Source organism: Amblyomma maculatum, chromosome 11, assembly GCF_055883805.1.
Source record: "Amblyomma maculatum isolate TAMU_Amacu chromosome 11, ASM5588380v1, whole genome shotgun sequence".
In the NCBI taxonomy this organism is placed as follows: Eukaryota; Metazoa; Arthropoda; class Arachnida; order Ixodida; family Ixodidae; genus Amblyomma; species Amblyomma maculatum.
Genome location: NC_139354.1, coordinates 161807856 through 161825435, shown reverse-complemented (window position 1 = coordinate 161825435; position 17580 = coordinate 161807856). Strand labels below are relative to the sequence as shown.

Sequence of the window (17580 nt, the reverse complement as noted above, 5' to 3'; positions counted from 1 at the left end):
TAAAAACAACAAAGAACATCACATACAAAGAGGCACGTACCCAGTACAACAAAACCAAGAACACTTTTCAGTTCACAGCGAAACCAAATTTCGCCGATGTGGTGCGACAGGGCGGGGCACCACAACGGCCTTCGGCACAAGCGTTTAGGGGTAGATCGGCTGGAAACGCTGATTGGTCAAAAAGTGTGACGTCACGCATGACGTCACGTGTAACGTCACGTGTGACGTCACAAGTCACGTGACATTTTGTGACGTCATGTCCTGTTGGGGACACGCGTGTTTTCCCCAGATTGTCTCTAGAGTCCCTGGATTCCCCGTGCTTTTGAGAGCGCGCGCGGGAGGTTAAAAGAAGCGTGCGCTCCTGTCGGAATGGCTGCAGGGATTTCCAACCAGGGTGAAAGCGATCCTCGGCACGCTGACCGTGATTCCAATCACGATGATCGTCAGCTACATGATCGGCACTGTGACATCTGCAACAAAGTCTTCACTGCGCGCAAGAACATGTTACAGCATAAGAGAAATGTTCACAAGTTGGAGGCAAAGGAGCTGTCCTGAAGTGTGATGAGTGCAACTGCGCGGGCTCTCGACGCTGGAAAACTTGACTCGTCACTATAGCGACGTACACCAGTTCCCAGCCGAACATCGGCAACTGTCCTTCGCGAACGACAAAGGTAAGTAATTATATACATACTTCGTTTTTATTTTTTATTTTTTTCTGTCTCGTTCTTCGATCAGCACATGTGTGATTCCATATATATATATATATTCGGTTTTGCGATGTGAGCATTCGCGGCTTGAACTTTTGGTACAGGCGAATTCGCATGCGCAATACATGTAAGCATAATTTATTTTTTTCCATGTTCTCGGCGATATGCGCTGTTTATATAATCCGCTGCCTTTCAAAATTTCGCAGGGCATTCTGCGATTCGTTTAGCTTGATGAGGCGTTTTCTGGAAGCTGTATTTAAGATGTACTCGATCATTTTTAGATATATAAATGTTAGACTAATGTCAGACTGGAGCTGTATTGCCGCGTCTCATATTTTTTTTTTTTTTTAGTTCTTGTTCTTTAGGAAGCGTGAATACTTCCATATATTCGCAATAGACCGTTTTTCTGAGAGCTTGATTAATTCTCATGTCTCGTTTTTATTATATAGCTGTGTACATATAGTGTTCATGTCCGCGCTGCACTGTTCTTGCCTGTATTTGTGGTCGGTTTTGTATAGGAAGCATAATTTCGATTATTTGATATTTTTCTTTATTTCTTTATTTTCATTTGTTTTTTGTTCGCTTGTTGCCATGTCAGACGCTTCGAGAAGCTTGGAATTCAACCCCATCATATACGTATATTTATACGAGTTGGGAAAAAAAATGCGTTATTTCGGCTCAGCCGCTGACCACAGGTACCTTTTGAAAGGCTACGTTTTTACATTACTAATTTCACTTTACTATGCATGCTGCATTTTCTCCGAAATCGAGGAAAACCTATCATTTGCGGCAAAAGCTTAGTGAAGACAATAAACCGAAGCAGAAGAGGGCAAATACGGTCTGGTTGGCACATGCTTAAGAATCGAGTAAAGCGCTAGGAGAGACGAAACACGTGAACGACAGAGCATGCATCTGTCTGTCGTTCACGTGTTTCGTCTCCCCTAGCGCTGTTTTACTCGATTCTTCAACCGAAGCAGCCGATTTTACAGGCTGCGCTACCTGGCGAACTATGACGCAATACAGTTTGGGGGCTGGTCTCGTAGTTCGTCAGGTGGAGCAGCCTGTCGAATCAAGTTCTCCGCTCGCCACGGTGAAAAATTCTGCTGTAGCAGACTGCCAATTTTCGCCGATTCCGGAAAACTAAGGCAAGCACAGATGTTAAATTATATCAAGAAACTTAGAACAATGGTCTACGCTTTTCGATCGGCACTTCAGTGAAATTGCCGGTTTTGTTTAGTGCACCGGTTTTCAGCCATGTGGAAAGGTGGTGCGGAACCTTAATCAATTGCGACCGGTATTGAGACTATAAGGTAGAGGGCAGGGCGAATCTTGTATTCGTGCTGCGATCTTTTGCGTACTAGAAGCACGTTGTGTAATTGGGATTGAATCGATCGGTTAAACAACGCGCATTTGATGCCAGCGCGCGGCTACAATAAGGGATTCGACTCCTCCACATATCATGCCGCTCGCCACGCATTGCAGGCCCGTCTATCAGCTAGTTTCAGTGGTGCCGGTATCAACAATCGCACGATCATCTCTCGATCCCTATCTCCTTCTTTCGCGCGCGCTCTTGCGCTTAGAGAAGTTAACATTGACATTGAACCTACGTGGACCCCGCAAGACCAGAGTAGAGTGAACTAGTTCACTCTAACCAGAGCAAAAGCCGGAGAGCTATCGCGCGACCTTTCATTTCTTTTATCGTGGGCGTGGGTTTCGCACACCCACCTCCATTTGAGAAACGCATTGGTGTAAGGCATATATGTAAGCAACTATTTAGATCAAGCATGTATTTCAACCATATATATATATATATATATATATATATATATATATATATATATATATATATATATATATATATATAATGTATATGTATATAATTCAAAGGAGCGAACAGTCTATGAGTCCAAGGGGAACATTTTCAATACCAACAACAAAACATTAAAAAAATATATGTCCAAATGTTCGCCTTGGGCTCGTAGACTATTCTCTCCTTTCAATTATATATAGCGAGCCCCTCGGTTCTCAGTTCCCCTTCAATTCTTTTCTATATATATATACATAATATAAATACGAATCCCAGGTCAAAAGTCCTCACAAAGGTGAATGTTCTGCGTTTGTGAAAAAAATAAGGGGGCTATATGTATATGCTGTAATAATTAATGGTCCTCAGGTGTGGCAGCACTCGGTACTATAACTGTCACAATGTTCGGTACACAAATTCGCATCTGTCTGGTGCAGTGTTCTCTAGTATTTATGGGTCCAGCCAGCGGCACAACAGTCAAATTTAATTGGTCCTGTGAATCTGCAATTTTACAGATAAAAAGGTTCTTCCACAGTCGACTGCGGTTTCTGCCACTTGAAAAAAATGCGGGCAAATCCCAATGTTAAAATACTGTGGGGAAAAATGTGGACTAGCAAAGCTACCTTTGTGGTTGGCATTTTAGCCGAATTATAGTCTGGTAGTTTGAACAGAATATTTTACAGCCCAAGATTGATAAATATGCAGAATAATTAGTTGCAACAACTAAACCTTCATGGTAGAATTTCCCTGAACATTGCAAGATACTCAGCAATACTGGAAAAAAAAAACTATTCCACACATGCAGTTTTAGGAATGTGGACTACATTATACTGTAAGTAATAGTATGTGTTGTGCACAACGTTTTTCAAACAGTCATGCTTGATGAGTGTAGAAATTACTTTGTCAGTGATACAGAGCCCTGCTTTTTTTTTTTTTTTTTTTTCAATTTACAGAGTTCCAGGAATGGAAAACGAGAGAGGAGGTGAATGAGGACTGCAAATTCATAGCACCTCAAGGCGAAAAAAGGCTCGCTGGTGGAAGTACAAGGGTGTACTATAAATGCCACAGGTCAGGAGTGGCTAGGCCAAGCCGAGGGAACAAGGTACGGGCAATGAAGAGCCAGGGAAGCTGCAAGAGTGGTAAGACATGCCTTTCTTTTATGATTGTTACTAGAGAAAAGAATGAAGTCAAGGTGATGTACCAAAGGACACATTATGGGCATGATGCAGATATTGCACACCTCACCATGACCACCCAGGAAAGAGCAATCATTGCAAGTGACCTTTCAAAAGGAGTGCCCATGAAGACTATAATGAAGAAAATAAGGGCATCAATAACAGTCAAGCTGACTCCTCTTCATTTGACCGATCGCTTAACCTTACACAACATCAAACGGCAGTATAATCTCAATGTGCCTGAAAGATGTCATGACAGTGATGCTGTCAGTGTTAGCACATGGGTGCAAATCACAAGGAACAAGAACCGACCTGTTGTTCGCTTGTACAAGGAGCAGGGGGCTGTTGACTCAACAAATACGTTCAGCACGAAGGATTTTGCTCTTGCTCTAATGACAGAGCCACAGGAAGACCTTCTGAAGGTTTTGGGCTCAGGAACAGTCTGTGTTGATTCCACACATGGAACAACAGGATACCAGTTTGAATTAGTGACTGTTCTGGTGCTGGATGAATTTGGAGCAGGACTGCCTATGGCATACTTTATCTCCAGCACAGTAAATGAAAAAACTTTAACAGCCTTCTTTGAATCTGTGAAGTCTTCCACAGGAGCATTATCAACTAAGATTTTTATGTCAGATGATGCATCTGAGTTCTTCAAGGCTTGGTCAACTGTCATGGGTCCACCTCAGCACCGACTGCTCTGCTCATGGCATGTGGACAAAAACTGGAGGCGAAGGATTATGGAGAAAGTCAAAGGAAGAGAACTTGGAGCTGAGATTTACCGGACAGTTCGCACACTGCTAGAATCCCTTGACAAGAATGAGTTGACTGAGCTTCTTGAGCCATTTTTGGCCAACAACGACCCCAGGCTGCAGGAGTTCATGCAGTATTTTAAAGCAAACTATGCTTACCGCCCAGAAATGTGGGCCTACAGTTTTCGAACTGGCCTCGGGATCAATACAAACATGCATCTTGAAAGAATGCACAGGACTTTAAAGCATAATTTTCTGGAAGGCAAGAAGAATCACCGTGTCGACAAGCTCATCTCGGCACTGATGGACATGGCATACCATTTTCTTATGAAGAGGATAGGCCACATCACAAAAGAAAAGAGAACCTGCAAGATGAGTCGAATTGAGAAGAGCCATCGAACTGCCATGGCAAGCCCAGCATCTATAGAGAGGAATGAAGATCGAACATGGACTGTGCAATCCCAGTCCACAAAAGGCCTCGCATACAAAGTCTCAAAGGTGAAAGATGGTGCTTGCTGCCCTCTTGCATGCAGTGTGTGCATGGTGTGTGTGCATAGCTATGCATGCACTTGCTATGATCATCTGATGTCCATAATAGTTTGCAAACACATTCATGGTGTGGTCATAGCTAGCACACCAGAAATAGCAGCTGTGAAAATCCCTGAAACTGCTCTAGGAGTGTTGTCAACTTCGAAGATAAGTGAGGCTTTCCACATCTTGGAAAGTGTTCAGGCAGCAGAAGCCTCAACAAGCGTGGCAAACTCAGAGTTGGTTGTGGCCAAGATGCAAGTAATCAAGGAATATACAGTGAAAGAAGAAATTTCTCAAGAAGTGCACAACAAAGCGTGCAAGCTTTTGGACCCTGTGCTGAAGATCTACGAAGAAACTAACAAGCAACAAAAGTCCCACAACTCAAGGGAGCCAGCCAACAAGAAAGCTGGGCATCAACTCAGGTTTCATACTACTAAGAAACCTAGGTTGTCCAGCTTAGGTTTTTCTAAGCCAACTGAGCTTCAGAAAGAGAGTATCAAAAGGCAAATCCTCGACAGCACCACCGAAGATACTCTTATAATTACATCTTCAGGACATGAATATCTTTGAAAAGTGGAATGGAACCCCTATGCCACTCTTCTGCACAGATCTATGAAGATAATGTGAAGCAGGAAATGCACAAGCAAGCATGAAAATTTAACTTCAAATTACATTTTTTTTTAACCCAGAAAACTAGCATGTACTTGGAATAAGTGTGAATTCCTACTTCTGAGAAGAGCACTGCCTTAGACTGACTGAGCCTTTCATCTCTGCCGAAATCACCGCCACTACATTTGTAAAGGTCCTTGTGCTTCCTGTATGATCTTACCTAGCTGTAGGTGAAGTTTGCAGCTGTATGGTACCAGTTGGTTGGTGTGTGCGTTAGAGCGCGAGAAACACCTCCAAGCTGGCCATATATGCTGCAGGTAAGTACTTTTCCTTCCAGCCCATCATTGTGCACCACTAACACGCTGGTCATGTGTGCTGCAGGTAAGTATACTTTTTCTTTCAGCGCAGCATCTCGCACATCGTGCGCTGCATCTGGCAGAGCCAGACAACATTTTTTCTCTCGGCAGAGCCTGACTGCTAGAGAGCGCGTCTCCCAGGTGGCGGATAGGGAGGCTCTAACCAAGCACCTGAGCTATGAGCTAACAAAAAACAGAATTGCTTCAATCAAAGGAAGGAGTGCTCAGACACGAAGTGTTTTATAATGCCATGGTGCTTCGTAAGAGTGGTGCTTGCACCCACGGATCAACAGAGCTTTTACCTGAATGCCTTGTCATGTTTCTCACTTGTATGTTTTATTTTCACCCAGGTCCATGGCTGCATGCTACTGGCAATTAAAAAATTGCTGTTAGAGTGGAGCTTGCATACAAACATGTTCTAGACAAATTTTCTGGCTGACAGCATTGTGCACTATCACAAGACAGGTAAATGTATGCATACCGAAATAAACAGAACTTTCCATGCTAATTAATCCCACTGTAATGCATTTCAGAGGACAAACAGGCAAAGAGACATGGACACCATTGCTGCCTTTCACAATTGCATTCAAGAATCCATTCAGTTAATGGGGATATCTGGTTGTAATTCGCATCCTGCACCTCATGTTGGAATTTGCTTGTCCTAGCACTTCAATAAAAATATTTATTGATTTTGATCTTGCAAAAGTGTTGTCTTCTCACTTGTTTCTACATGCATGCTTCCAGGGATTTCGATATATAAGCAACACTGCCTGCAGTGCACTGAACACAAAGAAAACTACAACACTTGGTGGTGATATGTGTTCACACCACTGCAATGAATCACAATCATTTATCCTAATAATGACATGTTTCAGGCATCAGACATTGCTGAACCACATTCTTCAGCACTTGTATGAATGGCAGCAAAATACTGTTGTAATAGCCAAGGGTATTGGTTGCACAGTGAATTAGATATAGTTATGTAAGCACACAAATTTGCAAAATTAACTTAACACGTAACACTTGTCTGTGTCTAGCAGCTGTTTGTCCAAACCAGTTTTTATCATGTTCTTGTGATCTTGGCTGGTGCCTCTCTCGCCAGATGTTGCATACTCGTTCAAGACTAGAAGAAAAGCTGCAATAGTGGCAAACAGAAATGATGAAATATGAATATTTGTTAACTTAATTGCACTATCTTACTGAAGAACTATTGCTAAATGAAGTTCAAGCAATATGTGCAGAAACAAGACAGCATTTTGCTAAGTGAATAGGTATAAGGCACATTCATAATGGCAGCACAACTCTTCATTATGACATTGAAGAAGAACATTTCAAACTTATACAAATAAGTGTTAGATCACCACTGAAAGTGTAATAGGTATTTGTATTCTAACTTCAATATTTAATTAGAGGCCGCAGAATGCAACAAATTCTAGGATAAGGTGAGCGATGTGGGACCATTTGTTTGGTTTCCCTAATAGGACTGTGCAGAAACAAAATTCCATTGAAACTAGGTGCTGCATGCATGTTTCAGTGAAGACAAACTTTTCCAGTGACTGAATCACAGCTACCCCACACATTGTCAATAGAGATGGGAGGGCTCGCTAAAACAAACAAAAGCTTTAAGTATGATGCCCTTAAAAAAAGCTTGAAAATTTGTACTAATAGATGGCTGCTTCTAAATACAAAAGAACACTGGAAAGGGTGCAGAAAAATATTTTTTTGCTGTTATTTAGGTTTGCTTGCACAATTTAGGCTTGCCTGAGAAGCTTCGTGATCAATGCCTAATCTACTGGAAAAATTTAGTATGCTGAAATGCTGCATTTTTGTTTTTCCCACTTCCACTAGCTGAGTGTCAAAGCATTAACATAATGAAATGTAGTCTCGTTTCGCTTATTTGTATTTCAAATGAAGTGCGAAGAGAAGCTAGTCAGGTCGTAGTTTCATGCAGATGTCGAGCGTCGTTGAGCCGTTGATAGTCTGTCACGTTACTAAGATGTGATGTCACTAGCATTCACTGATACCCTTCTGTGTTTCATGTGTCATTAATTATGGTGCTAACGACGAGTCTCAGTTGGGAGAAAGATTTAACAGCTCATTGGAGATGAATAAAATATATGATAAAAGTTTGTTGCGCCCAGAACTTGGCCTTGCATGACCTTACATAAGGCAGAAACCCGTAATATGTTTGTATAGCCTTAAAATTTGGTGTCCCAACCAGTTTAAAGACATGATCGAATTTGAATGGAAGAAAAAAAAAAAAACTCAAAATGAACAGATTAGAACAATCTAGGAAGAAGCGAACACAAAAACATCGTCGATACTAGAGTGCCTTGCCATGTCAATGATTTAGTAAAAATTGTGGTGAAATTTAAACTAAGAAACATCGCAGGAAAATGTACAGAACTGACATTTCAGGTTTCTGTTTTGTATTGACTGTAAAGAAACAGGGCAGAATTTTATTTGTTACATATGGCTTCTTGCACTACTGAAAATTGTGGTCAACTTTAATGTACCATGATTACACAATGAAAAAAAGGCACCGTTCTGATTAAATGATTAGAATATTGCTTACAATGTAGAAGTGTGGTCGATACTTATTATTCCGCATGGCTTATTTAGGGACAAATGGGGTAATCTTTCAACTGCACCTTAGCGTTCCCTTAAAAACATAAAAGCACTAGCAAGAGTAAGCATACATCGGAACACAGGAGGAACATACACAATAGTTGCCTGTAGATTTGATCATGCGTTTGACATAAGGGAAATGAGATAAACCTCAAACAGTACAAGATAACTCACAGGAATGTAAAATGACGAGAATACCAGGAAGAAAAAAAAACCGCAGAAACATTGTCAGACCTTATTGCCACATGATTTACTGCAAAAAAAAAGAAGACGTAGATTGAACTACACATAAGATTTCATTAAAAAAAGCTAATCACAAGCGAAAATGTATGAGGTGAAAAAAACGCACTAGGGAAAAGAGGCACGGAAACAAACCCAGGACTTCGTCTACCCACAATACTCCGAATCACTGCTGCTCTCATTTCTGGTGCCGCTCTCAAACTAGATGCTTTAAGCTTTACGTTAGAATGAATGAACACAGCTTCTGCACTCTATCCCATGAACCTGCTCCTGCCCTTGGTATGCACAAAGCCAAACTTTGACCACTTCTTCTCATTGCAGTAGTGGAAGCTGTAAATTAAATAAGACAGGATAATCTTCTAGAACCATCAGAGGTGTCATTTATGTCTTTTATAACCATCTAAATGTGGCGCAACATTTTCATGAGCAACAAACTGCTAGGAGAAAAGACTGTTTGCTGTTTTAATGCAAGTATATGCATTTCTTCATGAATGAAAATATTCAATATTTTTCCAAATTTTTCAATATGGTTTTTCTCAGCCTTTAAATTTTCCAGGAATTTGACATCCCTATTGCCACTGGCAAGGTGGAAGTAAGCAATAAAAAATATTTGTATACAGTGATTCTGTGCAAGAAGGGCACTCCCTGATGTCTTCCATGCACCTTTGCAAAAAAATAAAGAGAAGCAGTGCCTCATGTAGAGATGACTCCATGACGCATTGCGTATACAGCTTAGACCTAGTCATGGAGATGTACTTACGGGAGTGTATGGTGGCATATTTGTGCTTGAGTGGAAGGAAGGTCAGAAAAGGCTTTCACAACTAATGCTGTCTGCTGTTATTACCAGTGTGTAGATATGCTTTATAATATATTACAGGTACTCTGCTGGTATTAAAAAATGTTCTTATAGCTGCTGTTGGTTTCTAAACTTTGTTATTACATAGCCCATTAAGGTCTGTCCGAAAGAGAGTCCACTGTACATCAACCATTTCATGGTATTCCTTTCAGACTGCTAAGAAATTTGTGATGTAATATTTTTTTCGTCACTATTTTGGCTCATGTTTCAACAGCCGAACATGGTAGAATGTGTCTCAGACCACTAACCAATTCAAAAAACAGTATAAAATTTGGAAACCCTACAAGTTTCTCATTCAAGAACCGGCCGTCTAAACCTTTAAGTAGCTTTGACAGGTCAACATAATGATTTTGCATAAGCACGATGAAGATTCCCCTTTGTTTGGCATTGACTGTATCAGAGATTGCGAGCACAGTTGTGCTGATAGACCTCTATTGGTAGCAATGATTATCATGTCATCCCAAGCAGTTTCATGCCCTTATTTCTGCATGTATTCTACCAAAGCATTTGGTATGCTGTCAGGTTTCTAGTGGCCTCGGGGCTCTTTTATCACACTTGTCAAATTTCTCATCTGCTCTATGTAGACAGAGTCTAAGATGATCATCACATGGTATCTTATGTATGATACCTGGCATCTTTGAATGGGGCAAAGCCTCTTTAAAATTCAAAAGAGCCCCTCGCAGTTTACTGGATGGCATGTGGCCAGTATGCACATTTGCTTCTTGAAGACCCATGCCTTTGCCTAATTATGCCCAGAATGTACAAAAGCATGCCTTTTGGTCGAGATGATGACGTTGCATTTTGTGTAGGCATCGGCTGCAAATGCTTGTCGATCTGATGTCTGGACACACATTCAATAAGCTTTTTTGGGTATCCATTCTTTTCCAAGTTTTGTAATTATTTCGTCATGCCCGATTCCGCGACCTGCTCTCGGAACTGTGGTTGCAGTTCACACCACATTGACCTCCCCTCGGTCTCAATTAAGAGATCGAGGAGCACTGCATTATACAGTGAATGAAAGAAAAAAAAAAGGGGGGGGGGGGGGAGACAGCTATATTATTTCTAATGAGGTGCAAAGAAACAGTATAATCATTAATAATAATTGCTGCACTGAGCATGCAAGCATACAAACCCTATTTGTAAGAAAATCCTTACTGGTTCAACAGGTTTAATTAAGGAACTATTCTTCCCACCAATTCTTCCCACTTAATTTTTTATGTCCCTGGGTCAGTTATATTTTTATCTGATACTGATCTTTAAAATGAGATATTTCACAGATGTATACACATACGTGCGCGTGCAGGGTTATGAATTAAAGGAAGTCCCCCCCCCCCCCATCCCTAGCTATTACGACCAAACGATGGCTATAAGACATCTGTTTCGATGCAATGGAATTTCAACATTAATAAAATATTGACAAAACTTATATCTGGGCTAGATATGCATATTGCACATATATACTGCTTAAGAGAAAAACAAGGGAAAAACAGATATACAGAAGAAAGAGAATAAAGGAACAAGAAGTAACTCCCATGAGAGTTAATTGTTTACAGTATATGTTTTAAGTGCGGGACAAAAGGAACAGAGTAGACTGGAGAAGGCGCTCTAACAACTCAGGTTTTATTGAAAGACCACTTGCTTAACTACTGTATTTGCTCTTATGAACGAAATGAAAGCAAGCACACACGGACAATTACTGCTCACAAGGAGACCTGTATCAAAGAAGCTTGGCCTATTGCTGAGCAAGAAAGTTTAATTCCTTTTTGAAAGCCCAGTCGAACACACACATTATCCGAACACACAATCAAATTTTTCAATCTCATCTGCTTCTATAATCTCCCGGCCTAGTTGAGTCCTGCACCTGTGCAACACTGTGGTGTTTCTCATCTCGGGAGTGCAGTTACGGCTTTTCCAAATGTGTTAAGTCATTTTGCTGCCTGATTTGTCTATAACATTTTTTTGGTATACTCCCTCAGCCTCTCATTAAGGTATCTCCCTGTCTGGCCAACATATCGTTTACCACGGGTGAGTGGTACTGAATACACTGCGCTCCTGGAACACTTCACGAAGCGCTGCTGGTGATGCATTTTACAAGCGACAGACTTGTCCTGTGCGATTAACCCTCCTGCATATCCTGAGAGTTTATCTGGTGCAGAACAAGCCACTTTTATGCCAGCCCTCGCAACCGATTGTGCGCGAACCCATGTATATATGGAATAACCGTAACTTTACTTTGATCCAATTGATCAGGCTTGATAGCTGTTTTTTAGCTTATCTTCAGCGACTGATGCCATCAGTGAAGGCTGGTAGCCTGCACTTGAAAGGCGCTGCACCTGGTCGAAAAACCTGTGTCCCACCAAGCGCCTTGTCCTGTCTACTCATACTTGTCATAAAGCATACTTTAAGAAATGCATCAACTTCAGTTCAGTCGTTCAGTCGTGTCCGACTCTTCGTGACCCTATGGACCATATCACGCCACGCTTTCTGGTCTCTCACTATCTTCCTAACATAACATAACTTCATCTGCAACGCCCCGAGGATGCCATCTAACCATCGCGTTCGCTGCCTACCCCTTCTCTGGTGACCCTCAACCTTTCCCAACATCAAATCTTTCTCCAGCGACTCCCCTCTTCTCATCAGATGACCAAAGTAGCTGAGATTTAACTTTAGAATTTGACCCTCCAATGAGCAGTCAGTGTTTATGGTCGACAATATCGACTGATTTGATCTTCTGGCCGTCCAAGGAACTCTCAAGATTCTCCGCCAGCACCACAATTCAAACGCGTCAATTCTTCGGCGGTCAGCCTTCTTCACAGTCCAACTCTCGCATCCATACATCACAACTGGAAATACCATAGCACGAGTTATACGGATCTTGGTTGGCAGACTAATGTCTCTGCTCTTTACTAGGTGGTCAAGGCTAGCCATGGCTCTTTCCCAGAAGTAGGCGTCTCCTAATTTCATGGCTGCAGTCTCCTTCCGGGATTATCTTGGAGCCCAAGAAGAGAAAATCTGTCACAGCTTCCACTTCTTGTCCCTTGATGCTCCAGGTCTTGATGGGGCAAGACGCTATGATCTTTGTCTTTTTAATGTCCAGTTTAAGTCCAAACTTCTCACTCTCTTCTTGTATGCGCATCAGAAGTCTCTTGAGTTCCACTTCACTTACTGCCATTAAAGTGGTACCATCCGCATATCTAAGGTTGTTGATACGTTTCCCAGCAATCTTCACTCCAGCTGAAGACTCGTCCAGACCAGCTTTCCTCATGATGCACTCAGCATATAGGTTAAATAGGCAGGGCGACAGTATGCAGCCTTGTATCACTCCTTTCTCAATCGGAAACCAATCAGTAAGACCATGCTATGACTGTGGCCTCTTGCCCTTCATACAGGTTCCTGAGGAGATAGATGAGGCGATTTTGAACTACCATCTCTTAGAGAGTTTGCCACAATCTGCTGTGATCTACGCAGTCAAACGCTTTCGCATAATCAATAAAGCAGAAGTAGATGGGTTTTTGGAACTCTCTTGCTTTTTCCATGATCCAGCGAAGGTTGGCAATCTGGTCTCTAGTTCCTCTGCCCTTGAAACCCAGCTTGGACGTCCGGAAGCTCCCGATCCACATACTGCTACAGCCTACCTAGGAGGATTTTCAACATCACCTTGCTAGCATGCGAAATAACCGCGATCGTGCGGTAGTTGGAACAATCTTTGGCACTGCCTTTCTTTGGAATAGGGATGTAAACTGACCTCCTCCAATCCTGTGGCCACTCCAGGGTTGTCCAAATTTGCTGACATAATGTATACAGATTGTTAACAGCGTCGTCATGGTTGAGGTTTTGATGCAACTCAGCTAGAATGCCATCAATTCCGCTAGCTTTGTTCTTAGCAAGGCTGGATAAGGCCCATTCAACTTCTCTCTTCAGGATGCCCGGCTCGAGATCAGTAATCACAGCCGTCTTATGTTGGGTTTGCACATCCGGGTCCTTCTTGTACAGTTCTGTGTATTCCTGCCACCTCTTCTTTATCTCTGAGGCTTCCGTGAGGTCCCTGCCTCGTTTGTTCTTTATCACGCCCAGCTTAGCACAGAAGCTTCCTTTGATATCTTTGATTGTCTTATACAGAGCTCTTGTGTTCCTTAATTGGCTGTTGTCCACAACTGCTAGGCACTGTATGTTCAGGATGGCATTCTTATCTCTCCTTGCGATTTTCTGAAAATCCGCATTGAGAGCCTTGTATCTTTCTTTTTTCCCCATAACTTTTGCCATCCTCCTTTCCCCAGCTATTTGCAAAGCCTATTCAGATAACCAGTTTGCTTTCTTGCATTTCTTTTGCTTTGGAACTACCTAACAACTTCTTGCATTATATCACGCACATCAGTCCACATCTCTTCAGGCTCTCTGTTTTCTAGATCTAATTCTTGAAATCGATTCCTCACTTTAACAGCATATTTGATCCAGATCATACCTGAAAGGCCTTTTAGTTTTCTGCGTTTTCCTCAATCGAAGCTTAAATTTGGCAACAAGAAGCTGATGATCGGTGCCACAATCGGTCCCAGGCCTTGCTTTTACTGCTTGTATAGCGCTTCTCCATCTCTGCCGGCAAAGAATATAATCAATCTGATTCCTGTACAGACCATCCGGTGAAGTCTATGTGTACAGGCGCCTCTTGTGCTGTTGAAAATGAGTATTCGCTATGGTCAGGTTATTTTTTTGACAAAACTCTACTAGCCTCTGCCCAGCTTCATTTGCCTCATCGAGACCGAACTTGCCTGTAATTCCGGATATTTCTTCACTCCCCACCTTAGCATTCCAGTCTCCATTAAGAAAAAGGACGTCTGATGAGGGAGTGCGGTCTAAAAGACATTGCAGGTCAGCATAAAATTTCTCAACGTCAGCTTCTTCAGCAGTAGTGGTTGGTGCGTAGACTTGGATAACTGTAACTTGAAAGGTTGACCTTGGATCCGAAGTGAAATCATTCGGTCGTTTTTGGGGTTGTACCCTAGCACTGCTTCGCCTATTCTTCTGTTGACTATGAGAGCGACCCCATTCCTTCTCCTGGATTCGTGCCCACTATAAAAGACATAATGGTCGCTGGAATTAAATTCTCCCATTCTGGTCCACTTGAGCTTGCTGATACCCAAGATATCAATGTTCAATCTGTCCATTTCTCGCTTGACGATATCCAGTTTACCTTGCGTCATAGATCTTACATTCCATGTTGCTATGTGATATATATGTCCTTGCAACATCGGACCTTCCGGTCCCTTCCCGACACATCCACAACTGAGCGTCCTTTTGGCTTTAGCCCAGCCGTTTCATTCGCCCTGGAGTTACTAGGAATCGCCCTTTAACATGTGAGACGCCTCCCCCCCCCCCCCCCCCCCTCTAGTAACATGTGGGACGCCTTCCAACCTGGGGGGCTCATCTTCCGGCGCCATATCATTAATGCTATTGTGACTGGCCATAGGGTTTTCTTGGCAGGAAATACTGGAGTGGGTTGCCATTACCTTCTCCAGTGAATCACATTTTGTCAGAACTCTCTGCCGTAACTTGCCTATCTTGGGTGGCCCTACACAGCAGAGCTCACGACTTCATCGAGTTTCGCAAGCCCCTCCGCCACGACAAGGCAGTGATCCATGAAGGGGATGCATCAACTAGCCTGCAATAATGTCCTTGCAAGAGTTAATTGTCCTGTCGTTTTCTTTGTCTTATGGGTTTTTCAGTGCACTTGTTTTGTTTTATTTCAGTACAAAATGTTGTGCACTATAAAAAGAAATCAAGCTTCGCCATGAATGCAAAATTGAAAATGACATGACGATGTGCTTCTCACAATGGTTCATTCTGCCCCTGGTTTTGCAGTTTGTGCAAAACAACATCACAAGTGGCTGCCAGTATTTACCTTCGAAAACCTGCATGACCATAATTGTGCACGTTTAGAAATGATGGCACAAGTGCAACAAAGTAAAAGTACGGGCTGACTTAGTGCCCCTGAGACAATTCGGGAGGACAGCCGCCCTCCATGCGCATGCCTATGTATATATTTCACTTTGCAGGAATTGTCATTACACAAACATGACTAGAGGAGGCTGATCGGAATGCCTTGAGGATGAAGTGATAGGTGATACAAGCTGATACAAGCTGCATGTAATTGTATGAAGAAGAGTCAAAAGTGCTAGCTAGAAGTGGACATGCTAGGTCATTCAACAATTAGTAAAAAACGGAGCAAGAAAATGTAACTGCCACAATGCATAGTACTTTCATGACGGTAAGTCACTGCAACAAGTGTAAGAGAGAGCATATATAAGCAGTTACTGTTCCAAGCAAATAAATAAAGCACTTAAAATGCAAGAAAACATGAATTGAAAAGCTTTTCCTCAGGAACTGTGAGGGTAAAATAGGTTCATTCTTTTTTACTCACTGGTGGAGACAACACTAAACTGAGAGATGATTTGAACATTTTTATAGTGAGATGACAGAAAAACGACCTGTCAGTTTCCTGCTGAATTTATATAAATTTTCACCGGATCACAGAATGTGGTACAGCTAGGTTAATGCATATGCTTAACGAAAGAAATTGAAATAACTTCTTTTGTGACTGAAAAAATAAGTACACATAACTTTTCATTCAGCTGTAGTGATAAATGAAGAATATGCAGTGGATATATCACGAGTAAAGAATGCATGCTGATCAGCGGCTGAAATAACAATTGTAAAGCCTTCAAAGATGCATGCATGATGAACATGTGTACTTTATATTTTGCATCATGGGGATATACAATAGCAATGATACACTGTTCAAAATAGCAGCTAAAGAGGGGAAAATTTGTGGCGCTAGAAAATTTTAGGCAAATTTTATTGCCGCAGAGATGCTGAAATAAGTTTTAGAGGTAGGAAACTTAGCTGCAGAGCAAGCTTCAAAAGCTTAGTAAAGTCAGTGCTCCAAGAAAGGTTACAGTCATTCAGATTGATAAAAAATATCAGTAACTATTAACTAAAACTAGCGGTATTTGTCTGACTTCACTGTTGTCAGAGTAATAGTGTATTAATTGTGCGTGTGTCACTGTGCATGAACACATGTACAACATTGTTGATACTTTGCCTTCAAAAATGTAGGTAGAAACATTTTATTTGGGAAAACATTTCATCTGAAGAAGCATAGATTGTCATCTCTTGGCATAAGATATATGTGAAAGGCTTCTGGTTTAGTCCTCACAACTAAGCTTACAGTTGTGTTGCACTCGTTGGAGATGAGGTTTAGTAACACACTTTATGTGTTGAGGACAATGGAAAGCCAAGATTGCTTCCTTGTTTCTCGTTGCTTTATCCCCAATACACTATGGGGGTGGCTGACTGTCGCTGCATTCTCTGGGTCCAGCCTGCTCATGAAATACAAGCGCATAGTTCTTCACAAATGATTTGTCCCATGCACTGCAAAAAAAAATGTACTGGTTTTTCAATTTTTGCCTTCTCTGCAAGTCATGTCTTTGCGTGAATGACCTTCGCTTAATTGTTAGCCTCACCCTTCCATCAAGGCACTGCGAAGAAGATACCACAATGGGTGGGTGCTGCTGCTTTCAGTTCATGCATTCTGCTCCTGGGCTCAGCCCTATGTTGAAACATGCACATTTGAATGCTTAAACGAGCCATTTGATCATATATTTTTTTTTAAATTTAGAATTTAATATCTGGAAATTGTGTTATCTGGAACATACATATTAAACAGGAAAGGAACAGTGCAGCTGTATGGGAGATATTTACTTCCTGCAACTCTGAACGTGTGAACGAGGAATGTGTCGAGGCTCTACTGTAATTTGTAACAGGTTATTCTGTCATAAGGCAACGATGGTTTGCAGAATGCTTTAAAGATATATTTGTATAAGATGACAACTGTGGTGTCAGTTGCATGAAAAGAAATGGCATTGTAT

General features: G+C 41.8%; 2 protein-coding genes across 2 annotated transcripts in view; one reads left to right on the top strand and one right to left on the bottom strand.

Moving 5' to 3' along the window:
- Nucleotides 1-1658: 1658 nt before the first annotated feature.
- Nucleotides 1659-5539, top strand: LOC146175317 (uncharacterized). The gene is made up of 2 exons (XM_084585560.1): nucleotides 1659-1852; nucleotides 3465-5539. The coding sequence occupies exon 2, from the start codon at nucleotides 3623-3625 to the stop codon at nucleotides 5537-5539; it is 1917 nt and encodes a 638-aa protein (XP_084441686.1). The 5' UTR covers nucleotides 1659-1852; nucleotides 3465-3622.
- A 1399-nt stretch (nucleotides 5540-6938) lies between these two features.
- Nucleotides 6939-17580, bottom strand: part of LOC146175316 (uncharacterized) — a 44682-nt gene continuing 34040 nt past the window's right edge. The window contains exon 4 of the mRNA XM_084585559.1: nucleotides 6939-7069. Within this exon, the coding sequence (XP_084441685.1) occupies nucleotides 6939-7069 (131 nt within the window). The remainder of the gene's footprint in view (nucleotides 7070-17580) is intronic.

Coding starts and splice junctions, on each gene's coding strand:
- LOC146175317 (XM_084585560.1), top strand. CDS start 3,623: ATGAAGAGCCAGGGAAGCTGCAAGAGTGGTAAGACATGCCTTTCTTTT.